This window comes from Ranitomeya variabilis, chromosome 5 (assembly GCF_051348905.1).
Source record: "Ranitomeya variabilis isolate aRanVar5 chromosome 5, aRanVar5.hap1, whole genome shotgun sequence".
Taxonomy (NCBI): Eukaryota; Metazoa; Chordata; class Amphibia; order Anura; family Dendrobatidae; genus Ranitomeya; species Ranitomeya variabilis.
In genome coordinates this window covers 126,186,978-126,199,739 of record NC_135236.1, presented here as the reverse complement: position 1 = coordinate 126,199,739, position 12,762 = coordinate 126,186,978, and the positions used below count along the sequence as shown (strand labels likewise).

The following is a 12,762-nucleotide window of genomic DNA, read 5'->3' as shown; positions in this document are numbered from 1 at the left end:
GTGAAACGCACCGGAGCTACATCACAGCCAGGGCTCACCATCGTTATATCATGTAAGTGATCTTTAACACTGTGCTTTGCCGTGCATTATCCACTGTGATTTACACTTTAATCATCCATCTATTGAAGGGTCATATAGTGTAACCTGAGCTTGGTTATGTGGCCCTACATTTAGTCAATCTGCCTTCTTATAAAAATATTATTATTTAAATACTGTCGTTATATTAGTCATTTTTGTTTGTGAGCCATTTCATCACATCTTTGTTTTTGGTTTACATTTTTGTAATGGAGCCAATAACTAATTTTCCAAAAATCTGGATAAATCCTTATGACTTGGCTTTCTCAGGCAGTCTCATAGTGAACGAATGGAGCAGAAGTGAGCATACAGACTTTGTCTACAGATTCCCATTCTTGGGATTAGTGAGGTTCCCCAAGAAATAAGATATTTGCTATCTTATAGATAGGAGATAACGTCCATGCTTGCTGTAAATCCTTCCATAGAGTCCATTGGAGTTCTGGTATCATTGTCGGCATGACTTAGTGCCGCAGATCTTGTTTTACTCTTGCCATCTAAATTACTCGAAAAGTTGACAGAATCCCATAAAGGAAACGTTGTAGGGTCTACGAGAGCCATACCCTTAGAAAAACATTACCCAGTTTTCATATCGAGCAGATTGGGTTTATGGTTGAACAGCCATTAAGCAATTGATCGTTTGTTCAATGATCGCTAAACTGATGAACCAATAAACTTCTTAATCCTTACATTAAAACTGGCCTTACCTGTTCACTGTCAAGGATAAATAGTTTTACCTGGAGAACGTTATTTTACGGGTGTTATGGCTGACGGCACTATAACCAGTCAAAGACTAGCAACTACTGGATTCTTTTTAAAGATGGCTGTCTGTCTGTTGTTTTTTTTTTCCATCTAATGGTTGGATAAAATGACTGTAAGTTGTTCAATGTCACCCGACAAATAATCGTTTTGGTTGTAATTGTCCATTTTAATCAACTTCAGACTAGTGACTTGCCCCCTTCAGTCAGTCTCTTCTTAGATTGCACCCAGCACATAAAGGGTTAACAGTCCGCCGCCGTCCCATTAGAAGTATGCAAATGGTGCGGACAGACAAGTAATTACTGCATCTGCTTCAGACTCATTTAAAGGACTGGCTGTTAAGTAAGACAGAGGTGCGTGGAAGGTGTGTGTTACCGGGTAACCAGATCCCCCATTCAGGCTGCATTAATCACTTTACAGTTTGTGTTTGGGGTAAGTTGAGGCAATTGAGACCTCCAACTAAAGGCTGCACATTCCCTTTCCTTCCTTGTGACATGTGCCCGCCACCCACCTGCGCTCTCCATTGTGACCCAAATCATCCCCATAATTAAATGTTAAATTGGTACTGTCAGTGATCTGTAAACCAAACCAGGCGTGTACCGCGCACAAGAAATTTAACCCGGGCCGCCACGGGTGAATTGGCGCACACCATAATTAAATCATTAAGCCTCCCTTTTTAATTGCTTGGGAAACTGTAGAGGCATCTCTGGAAGCCAGAGTCCAGTTTCAGGATGAGCTAATTAAGTTGGCACAGACTTGGGTGCATGAAGTGTTAATGATTTATTTTAGAACCCGCCCCTCCATTTTTATTTTTATTTTTTTACTTTTCATTCATTTCAAGTCCAATGTTTTTTGTGCTAATTCATTATTTTTTCCTAAAAATAAATTAAGACTCAATCGTGCTTTATTAAGTCAGGTTCATATAGTGCATAATATTTTAAAATCTGCAGAAATATAGACTATAATGCAAGTGATTGAGGTTTAAAAAAAGTGCCAGTCACTCCACAGAGGGGAAAAAAACTTCATGATGACGTTTGCAGAGGATTTGCTCTGTAATGGTCAGGGTTGTGCTCATTGGTCAGCCTTAAATTAGTCAAGTTCTGTGAAAGTGATTGCTGACCCACAATTTATTTTTAAGGCTGCAATCAGACGGCCGTATAAACCGGACCGAGATCAGAATGCAAGGCACGGACTGGCCGGCGGCTCTCCCGACCCGAGTTTGACAGCTTCATGTATTTCTATACAGCTGTCGCGCTTGGGTCAGGATAGCCGCTGGCCAGTCCGTGCACCGCGTTCCGATCTCGGTCCGATTTATACAGCCGTCTGATTGATCCCTGTGGATAAGTCGTCTATTAACTTTAATAGGAGCTAAGATGCAGAACCCGGGAATAGGAGCTGAACTGTTCCTGCTGTGTATACTGCGTACATCCAGCTACAGCGGGAGCTAAAATCAGCTGATCAAGGGGTGCCGGATATCAGGTCCCCACTTTAAGGAGGATATCCAGGACTTTAGAGAAAAAACATGTAGTTGCGAACAGCCTTCTTCATATGAGCAGAACAACAAAATTATTTTGTCATCTGTGATCGGACAGGCAGACCTAACTGATTAGAATTGTTAGAACTGATGCTTCAGTGTTTTGTCTGGTAGATTCAGCAGAATTTGCACTGGAGCCTTCACTGCAGATATGACCATAGCTTAAAGGGGTTGTCCACTGCCGGACAGCGATTAACAGCTGGAATACTGAAGGCTGCGGTCAATCAGTTGCTGCTAATCGGTTACAGTTTTCATATGACATAACATGGTCATGTGACCCCCGGGAAACTAGGCTTCAATATTGGAGGAATGGTGGCGGTTCAAGAGGTAAGTATGAGCTCATTTTACGGTAAATAGTCAAGCTGTTAAGGAGGAGTTGTCTAGTAGTGGACAACCCCTTTTAAATAGTAACAACACTTTTATTTATGTTCTCATTAAACAGTACATGGGAAGATGAGAAACTTTGTGATGTATCTTTTATTAGAGAACATGCATCTTTTCCAACTTACCAATCACTTTTTGGATCCTGCACCGATCATTCATTCTCATAAACTGCTCATATCTGTCTACAAATCTGTCTGCATTAATGGATCAAATTACACCTGCTGCTATAAAACTGAAAGGACAAGGGAGGGAGATAAAAGCAAAGAGTCATAAGCTGCTAGGGTAGGGGCAAAGCTGCTAACAATGCAGAATAAAAGTGATAGTGTGTCCAGAAATCATGTTATTCCGCACGTACACACACACCACCTTATTCTCAAAAGTCACCTGAATGTTTAGTTACACTTGAAACAATGGCATCTGTAATATGCCTATACTTTTATTTATAAGATGCCCTAGTTAAAGCAAGACAGTTGGCATTGTTGTACCTTGTGGACAAGTCCCCTAAACTTTCATCCAGTTTGCCACAAAATATCGGGCCATATCCTTTTCATACGTGGATTCCATACTCCTCTCCATGACACCATAGCTAGATCTCTAATAGATGTCCTAATATCCACAGATCCGTCCTGGTGACAGAACCTTGCTTACAGTGCCTTTGGGCAGCTGCACGTTTAGTATATCTGTCCGTGGACTGGAGCTGGCACATATTTTACAGTTTAAGGAATAACGGCACAATCTTCTACAGTGATGCTTCTGGTATTAATCCGTTACTTTCCTGGCTCCCTCTGCCTCCATTACCCCTTTTGGTGATTGTGTTTAAAGGGAATCTGTCAGCAAGTTTCTGCTTTTTAATCTGAGAGCAGCATAATGCAAGAGACACGGATTACTTGATGTGTCACTTATTAGGCTGTTTATTGTAGTTTCAATACAATCAGTGTTTTTTCAGCAGCAGATTATCGCTGCAGGACTAGTTCTCATGTGCAAGCTAGTCCAACTAATCTGTGTAACCCCGCCCCAACCGCTGACTACACATTATACACAGGAAGCTAATCATTGGTGTGGGCGGGGTTATATACAGCTCAGCATTCATAGCACTGCTACATGTACAGCAGAGAAAACAGGGATTCTATTAAAACTGCACCGAGCAGCCCAGTAAGTGATACATCGCTGGAATCTGGGCCTCTGCCCCTACGTCATGCTCCCTCTCAGATTACATAGCAAAAACTTGCTGACAGATTTTAGCTGTTCTGTTCTGACCCAGAGAACCAGAAGACACTTGACGCTCATTTGTGCGCTGGACTTCCAGTTTTGTACTTCTTGTAGATCTCCGCAGAATTATTAACCAGACTCTTCTGTTTGAAGAGTTAGACGCTAAGTGGTGCTGAGGAAAAGTGGTACATATTTTAAGGAAATTGAAGCCTTCATTACATAGCGTTTTATGAGCAAGGAACTGAGGGATTTTATGGACTCATTTAGATATACTATTTGTACTGTAATGTACAGCTTCAGGGTTTTGGAAGTCTTAATAAGACAGGGAGATAGTGGGCTTGGAGGGGGGGCTGAGACAGAGGTATTTTAGGATGTTCATATGATACTGTACCATAGCCTATTACATGAAGAAATACGCATGGCCTAATTCCAGCACCTACATTAGATGTGGCTGACTTTGTATATAGAGTGATTGTAAGAGACTGTGGTACACGTCATCGCAGAGTCCCTTTTTATTTGTAGGAATATATTTATTGGCATCTAGGAAACCCTAGTAACACACCAGAAAATACTTTTTTTTTTATTATTATTATTATTATTATTATTATTATTATTATTATGCCCTTATGATTCGGGCATTGTATGACAGTACAGTTTGGACAATAAAGGGCCGTTTTATTTTGCTGTTTATTGACAATATCTTGTGAAGAATATGTCAGTGTCATGGAATTGAGGTGGTAATTTTTTGGGAGTGGTGAATGAATATATTATGTAGGCACTGTATGGCGATAGTATTATGGCATTTAAAAAAACACTCCTCCCATCATTATTTTTATCCTCTTAATATATTGCAATCATCATACTATATGGCACTGTGTCCTTACAATTGCTCATTTTGCCTTTTTCCCCAGCTAATTCTTCTCTTTTCCATTAGGTCTATGACATCACATGATTAATAACTGACTAGCTGAATCCTTCTAAGCTCTATGTAGAAACAGGAGGTCAATTTCCCTGCATGACCCATGAGTCACTGCAGAACTCCCTGGCAGTGGGGAGGAGGGAGCAGCTGGGTCAGGAGTTGAAGACTGGATGATTTACCCAGGGAAAAGAAACTTCCTGTTTCTACATAGAGCAGAGAAAAAAAAAAACCATGATCGGGGTAGAAAGGCAAAATGAGCAATTGTAAGCATATAGGGCTATATAATATAACTAGCTGTTTCCAGCCAGCTAACGCTCGGCATGCTCATTGCTATCTAACGCTGCTAGTGATTAAACTAAAGTAAATAATGACAACATTCAATAGCGCTTACGCAGGTGGTAAATTAACTTAAAATTAAGTTAATAACAATAATAATAACTAAAAATCAGAATAATACTAATACATTTTATTCACAGTGTAAAATCAGAAGCAAACTGGATTCGTGTGGTAATGTGTGGGGACAGAGCCTCATGTGGTAATGTGTGGGGACGCAGCCTCATGTGGTAATGTGTGAGGACGGAGCCTCGTGTGGTAATGTGTAGGGACAGAGCCTCGTGTGGTAATGTGTGGGGACGCAGCCTCATGTGGTAATGTGTGAGGACGGAGCCTCGTGTGGTAATGTGTGAGGACGGAGCCTCGTGTGGTAATGTGTAGGGACAGAGCCTCGTGTGGTAATGTGTGAGGACGGAGCCTCGTGTGGTAATGTGTGAGGACGGAGCCTCGTATGGTAATGTGTGGGGACGCAGCCTCATGTGGTAATGTGTGAGGACAGAGCCTCGTGTGGTAATGTGTGGGGACAGAGCCTCATGTGGTAATGTGTGGGGACGCAGCCTCATGTGGTAATGTGTGGGGACGCAGCCTCATGTGGTAATGTGTGGGGACGGAGCCTCGTGTGGTAATGTGTGGGGACGGAGCCTCGTGTGGTAATGTGTGGGGACGGAGCCTCGTGTGGTAATGTGTGAGGACGGAGCCTTGTGTGCTAATGTGGAGGGACGGAGCCTCGTATGGTAATGTGTGGGGACAGAGCTTTGTGTGGTAATGTGTGGGGACGGAGCCTCGTGTGCTAATGTGGAGGGACGGAGCCTCATGTGGTAATGTGTGGGGACAGAGCCTTGTGTGGTAATGTGTGGGGACGGAGCCTCGTGTGGTAATATGGTGGGGGGGCGGGATTATGTGTGGTAATGTGGTGGAGGTGGGATTGTGTGTGGTAATGTGGAGGGGGGCGGAATTATGGGTGGTAATTGGTGGGGGGGCCAAATTATGTGTGGTAATGTGGGGGGGCGGGATTATGTGTGGTAATGTGGTAGAGGGGCGAGATTATGTGTGGTGATGTGGTGGGGGGCCGGATTATGTGTGGTAATTTGGTGGGGGGCGGGATTGTGTGTGGTAATTATTGTGTGTGGTAATGTGGTGGGGGGGCGGGATTGTGTGTGGTGATGTGTATGGTGATGTGTTGGGGGGCGGGATTGGGTGTGGTAATGTGGTGGGGGGGTGGGATTGTGTGTGGTAATGTGGTGGGGGGTGGGATTGTATGGGGTAATGTGGTGAGGGGCGGGATTGTGTGTGGTAATGTGGGGGGCGGGATTGTGTGTGGTAATGTGGTGGTGGGGGCAGGATTGTGTGTGGTAATGTGGTGGGGGGCGGGATTGTGTGTGGTAATGTGGTGGGGGCGGGATTGTGTGTGGTAATGTGGTGGGGGGTGGGATTGTGTGGGGTAATGTGGGGGGCGGGATTGTGTGTGGTAATGTGGTGGGGGGCGGGATTGTGTGTGGTAATCTGGTGGTGGGGGCGGGATTGTGTGTGGTAATGTGGGGGGGCGGGATTGCGTGTGGTAATGTGGGGGGTGGGATTGTGTGGGGTAATGTGGGGGGCGGGATTGTGTGTGGTAATGTGGTGGGGGGCGGGATTGTGTGGGGTAATGTGGTGGGGGCAGGATTGTGTGTGGTAATGTGGTGGTGGGGGCGGGATTGTGTGTGGTAATGTGGGGGGGTGGGATTGCGTGTGGTAATGTGGTGGGGGGTGGGATTGTGTGGGGTAATGTGGGGGGTGGGATTGTGTGTGGTAATGTGGTGGGGGGCGGGATTGTGTGGGGTAATGTGGGGGGTGGGATTGTGTGTGGTAATGTGGTGGGGGGCGGGATTGTGTGGGGTAATGTGGGGGGGCGGGATTGTGTGTGGTAATGTGGGGGCAGGATTGTGTGTGGTAATGGGGTGGGGGCGGGATTATGTGTGGTGATGTGGGGGGGGCTACTGTGAGGGGGCGGGATTAGCGAGTAATCACGATGCCTCTTATATATATAGATGACTGCAATATATTAAGAGGATACAAATTCTGATGGGAGGAGGAGGAGTGCTTCTTTAAAGGATGCAATGTGTGGGCGTAATATGGAACTAGGTTCACACAGAGTTTATTGAGGAAGATTTTGGAGCAGATTCACTACAAATTCCTTATTAAAGGGTATGTGCAGATGACATCTTTTGAGGAGGATTCTGTCGGGAATCTGGCTAAAAAAAAACACTGCAAAGCTGGCGTAAAAAAAAATGTAACAATCCATGATAATGCTGTGCACATGTTTAGTCTTTTTGTTACTTTTTTAACCATTTCAGGATTCGGAAACTGTTCAAAGCAGTAACATTTTGATTCTTCGAGTGGTTTCAATTAGAAGCTGGCCGCTCTTTGTGGTCGATAGTACAGGGAAAAGATGCTAGTGGCTGAGCCATAGCTAAAAACGTCGACAAGACTGTTCCCGAAGCGCTTCAGGATAAAGATCGCCGGATTTTTTCTGAAATGTCTTACTGTCATAAAACCTCAGCGACTTACACGACATGTTAATAACATTGTGTGCACATACCCTGAAGAAGCGTGGATACTTTTCCTATTCGCTTCAACATCAAATCCACTCTGCTGTTTAGATAAGGAGTTTTTGGCTTGTTTTGTTTCCTGAGAATGTTGCGGAAGTGCCTGATTTAAAAAAGGAAGTCATGTCACTTCTTGGAAGCAGATTCCTCTTGGAATTCGCTTCAAACTAGACACTGAAAGGCATACATTTCAGTAGGCCAACATTTCGGAAAATAATTTTTCAAGCTGGTGTTATAAAGTATTCTAATTTACTGAGATAATGACTTTTGGGGTTTCATTAGCTGTAAGCCATAATCATCAACATTGACAGAAATAAACACTCGAAATAGATCACTCTGTTTGTAATGACTCTCTATAGTGTATGAGTTTCACTTTTTGTACTGAAGAACTGAAATAAATTAACTTTTTGATGATATTCTAATTCAGTGAGAAGCACCGGTATTTATACGTGCCTATAGCTCTTTCAAAGACAAGTCCAGCAATACCTTTACATGGCCAGTCCATTCATCCATATTGATAAATCAGCATTTGAATAGATATGCAAATGAGTCTGAAGAACTATCTATTGATCTGATGCCTCTGTCACTCCAGCTCTATTGCCCGCCCTGCACTGGCTCCTGCTTGACTGATGGCTCCTTTGCCTGAAGTCACATATTATAGAGGCAGTCAGTCAAGCAGGAGGCGGCACTGGGTGAATAGAGTTGGAGTGACAGAGGCTTCAGATCTACAAATGGCTCTTCAGCATTATTTGTATATTAATACAAACTCTGATTACGGAGGAATGGACTAGCAATGTAAAGATATTTGTGGACTTTTCTTTTAAAGAGTCACATAAGAGTGGTGCATGAGAAATCTCTACTATGGGACTGAAAAAAATCATCAGTTATTTCCTCCTGTAAAGAGTCTAGTCTGAGCATACCCTTATTTAGTAAAATATGGCCGTTTTTGTCTTTTAGCTCTTTGGTAGTCAAAATAATTTACAAATTATTTTAATAATTTATATTCTTTTTACAGGGCATACCACGTACCAAGTGGAAAAATCCTGGCGGTGAAGGTGAGAAAACCTCATACATTTACTCCATTCTCTTCAGTTTGATGATTCGGGAGCTATAAGTGTGGATAATTCTACATCCTCTTGTTCTGCATCCTCTACAAGAATATATATGTTTTGATCATTTGTGATTTTTCTGCATGGCATTGTGCTACTAGAACAGAGTCTTTTAGTGATTTTTCTAGAGAGAGTTTTTTTATTATTGATTTATTTTGATTAGAAGACAATGGTCATATGGGGGAAGCTCATGGTAATAGCTTGTGTCATTCAGCAAAAATAAAATGACCCATGAATCAACAATGTCCCTGGAGTCTTCAGTCCCTTGTTCCTTCGTACTCAGATTGCCTGACACCAGAGGAATAAATGGAATATCATTGTCCGCTTAGTGGAGGTTTAAAGGTTGGGTCTCAAAGAGTTAATACATTCTTATATTAAAACCTTCCAAGCTGTTTTTTTTCATATTTTAGTGTAAAAAATAATATAAAATTAAAATATAATAATTTATAAATGAATATTTAAAAAAAAAAACTGTATTGACACTAGACTCTGATCACCCCCAGTTTCATCTGAAAGGTAAACTTTTGCAGCTTTCTTTTTAATGAAATCTGTCACCAGGTTTTTGCTACCCTATGTAAGAGCAGCAGGATGTAAGGGCAGAGACCCTGATACCAGCAATGTGTCGCTTACTGGGCTTCTTGCTGTAGTTTTGTTTGCTCTGCTGCAGATCTACCAGTTCTGAGTGCTGAGCTCGGTATAACCTGGCCCACAGCATGGATTGACAGCTTTCTGTGTACTCTGTGCATAGGCAGAAAGCTGCAAAATAGTGGTAGGGGCGTTGTTGGACTAGCTCGCAGCAGGGCAAGTAGCACCTCAGTAATAATCTCCTGCTTGAAAAACTGATTTTATGGATATACAACACTAAACAGCCCGGTAACTGATACATCACTGTAGTCAGAGTCTTTCCCTACATTATGCTCCTCTCAGATTGTTTTTAAGCCCCTCATACACATTAGATAGCTGTTTGCTGAGCGATTGTCATTCAGACATCCACTCTATTCTCGTACATTAAATAATGGCTGATTTTTATCGGTGTGCTGGATCAGATTTTAGATTAGGTTTATAGTAGCCGGTGCAGCACTAAAGAACTGCCGATCGGCTACTTGTCTGCTGACCGGTGGTTGTTATATACCCTGCTTACACTAACCGGCCGCGCTCCAGATGCCGACTGACTGATCAGTGATAGAGCGTTCAGTGCTCACAGCCTGATGTTATTCTTGGCAGCGCAGGTCCTGTATACACAGGACAATGTGCTGCAAAGATTGAGCTTTTGGGCAAAAAACAGTATTTCACCCAACGAACAAGCGTTTTGCTCGTTGCTTGGGTAGTTGCTGGGTGATTGGCAAAACTCTAGGTTGTCTGTTTAGACTGTGTGATTATCGTGAATCTATAACCTTCCAGTACCAATGCACCTTTGGTCTACTTTTACCAGAATGGAGAGAACCACGTTAAGCTTGTTCTGCGGGAAATGAGGAGCTTTAGACGAGGTATTTATTACTACCAATGTGCTTCGGGGCCATACTGGCTCCTTTCTCAAAGTAAAAAAAAAAAAAAAAAAAAAGTTTTTTTTGACCCTGAGGAAGTCGGCGAAACTCGTTGGTACTAATAAATACCTTATCCAAAGCTCCTCATTTCCCGCAGTCCAGCAGGCCTAACGTGATTCTCTCCATTCTGGTAAATACCCATCTGGAAGATATTTTCTCCATCCCCGGGGAAGCAGCAGTGGATGTTGATGCTTAAACAGGTGTTGTACCTTCACACTAGACCCCCAGGTGAGCACCACCAGCCTCTCAGTAGAGATCTGTATATGCGGTACTGCCCTATTGTGTATGCTTTGGCCCCTCTATAGAGTTCTTCAGTCTACTTTTCCCTCCATTGAGTCTCTCGAGGCAGCCACGTGGCTGACCATTGATACCCTGCTGATTGGATACTAGCAGTGTGCCACGAATAGGACAGCCCCATTCTGTTAGAGCATTCGTTTGTCACAAACAATTTACCAAACTTATAGTCTCAATGTGGCGTGAGTAGAAAAATGCTGAGTATGTGAAGTCTCTCCGATCACTCCATGATGTTTCCTCAGAAAATGGGGCATCCGAATACTATGGAATCTGCTTTGATTACATCATTCTGATCAGGGCATTTGACTGCTTTGTATAATTGGTCCGTAATAAATTGTTTGGTGGCATTACACCCGTTACAAAGACCCCCTCGCTTGTAATAATTGCTTGCAAATTTGCTAGATCAACTGTCTTCATAGCTGTAACATCTCAGTGTTCCTCGCCCCTCCGGCAGATAAAGAACGAGGAGGCAGATAACCCTTTTCACGTGGACATGTAATCCTATCTTATGCCCTGCAGTGGTTTACTTACTGGAGAAGACAATTATGTCGCCGGTGATTAAGTGAATTAAAACTGAACATCAGCCTAATTTGACCTGGGCTGTTTGCTCTGTTTTTCTCTGGCGCGGTTTGTGTACAAGGTCTCCTCTGACAGACGTTGATAGATTGCTTTATTTAGAATTGTATATTTTAAGAGTTTCCAGCTAATTTCAACAGAGCAGCAGAAAATTAATCACCCGGACCTAAGAGTCCACATAATATGTGACAGCTCGAAGCCCGACCTCTCCGAGTGGTGGACGGAACAACCAACCGCCACGGACTGCCGAGTAATTACCTTAAAGGAGTATTCCCACCTTGGACTTTTATGGCATGTCTGATAGAGGTGGGCTTACCTCTGGGACCCACACTTATGTGGATAACGGGGGTCGTCTGCCCGACTATTTCCGTAACTCACAGACCTGCACATGTGTAGGCACCTCCATTCCTTGTGTACCTGGTTGGTGACACCTCATCGGTCCGGTTGGGGCACTGAATTTTGGGACACATTTCTATCACATATTTATAGCACATCCTATGGATATGCCGAAAATGTCAAGGTGAGAATGCTACTTTAACGCACCAGCTTGGATGATCACTGTGTAATGCCTGTGATGTAAAGTGACAACTACAGCAACTGAGCGGAAAACGTGTTCAGCATCCATGTAGCTGTTTTATGGCTCCATACATGGTCCAAACAGGGTGCCTGTATGAACGTGCCAAATGGTTCTGGTGTCATTGTGCCGTATACCACACCACGGAAAATGTATCTGTAATCTGATGATCTGTATGGAGATGCCATATGATGGCAAGCTGTGCCCATGATGACCTGTACTACAGACCCGGACTATGGAGACCCAAGAGGATATTCATGGTCCGAACACAGACTGCAATGTTCAGAACGGCCGCAGGTCTCCTGATAGCTGTATGGCTGTTGAGACTTCCGGCCAGTCGGGACATCGTAGTTCATACTGGGACTGTGACGTGTAAAATCTGGTATTATAATGAGATGCATTAAGTATCTCTTACACCATTAAATATCGAAGCAGATGTTGTAGGCTTGAAAAGCTGTAGGACATCACCTGTGGGTGCTGTAATGATGGCTGTTTAGATGATCATCCACCATTACATACAAATTGCTGAAAAGCACACTCCAAGCCTAAACCATAGACACACACACATATATATGTGTGGGTATAAATATTTATTTTTTCCCCTTCAATATATATATTTTGATGTGGAGGTTCTGACGCCCAGTATGCCATCATTACGTTGGTGATCGGTGGGAGTCCTCGCTGTATTCACTTCATTGTAGATGTGTGTGTGTCTCCTTACAATTGCCATTTTCCATATATTTGTATGTGGCCCAACTATGGTTCTGATCCATGACAATTCGGTGAACATTTCAACTCATTGTGCAGTATGGTGGCTCAGTGGTTAGCATTGTAGCCTTGCAGCTAGCTCTGGAAAACCTGTACAAGGGG

General features: G+C 43.3%; 1 protein-coding gene across 1 annotated transcript in view; it reads left to right on the top strand.

The window, feature by feature from the left end:
* The window catches only part of MAP2K5 (mitogen-activated protein kinase kinase 5), a 166,073-nt gene that overhangs the window by 78,989 nt on the left and 74,322 nt on the right, over positions 1 to 12,762 (top strand). The window contains exon 9 of the mRNA XM_077263250.1: positions 8,811 to 8,850. Within this exon, the coding sequence (XP_077119365.1) occupies positions 8,811 to 8,850 (40 nt within the window). The remainder of the gene's footprint in view (positions 1 to 8,810; positions 8,851 to 12,762) is intronic.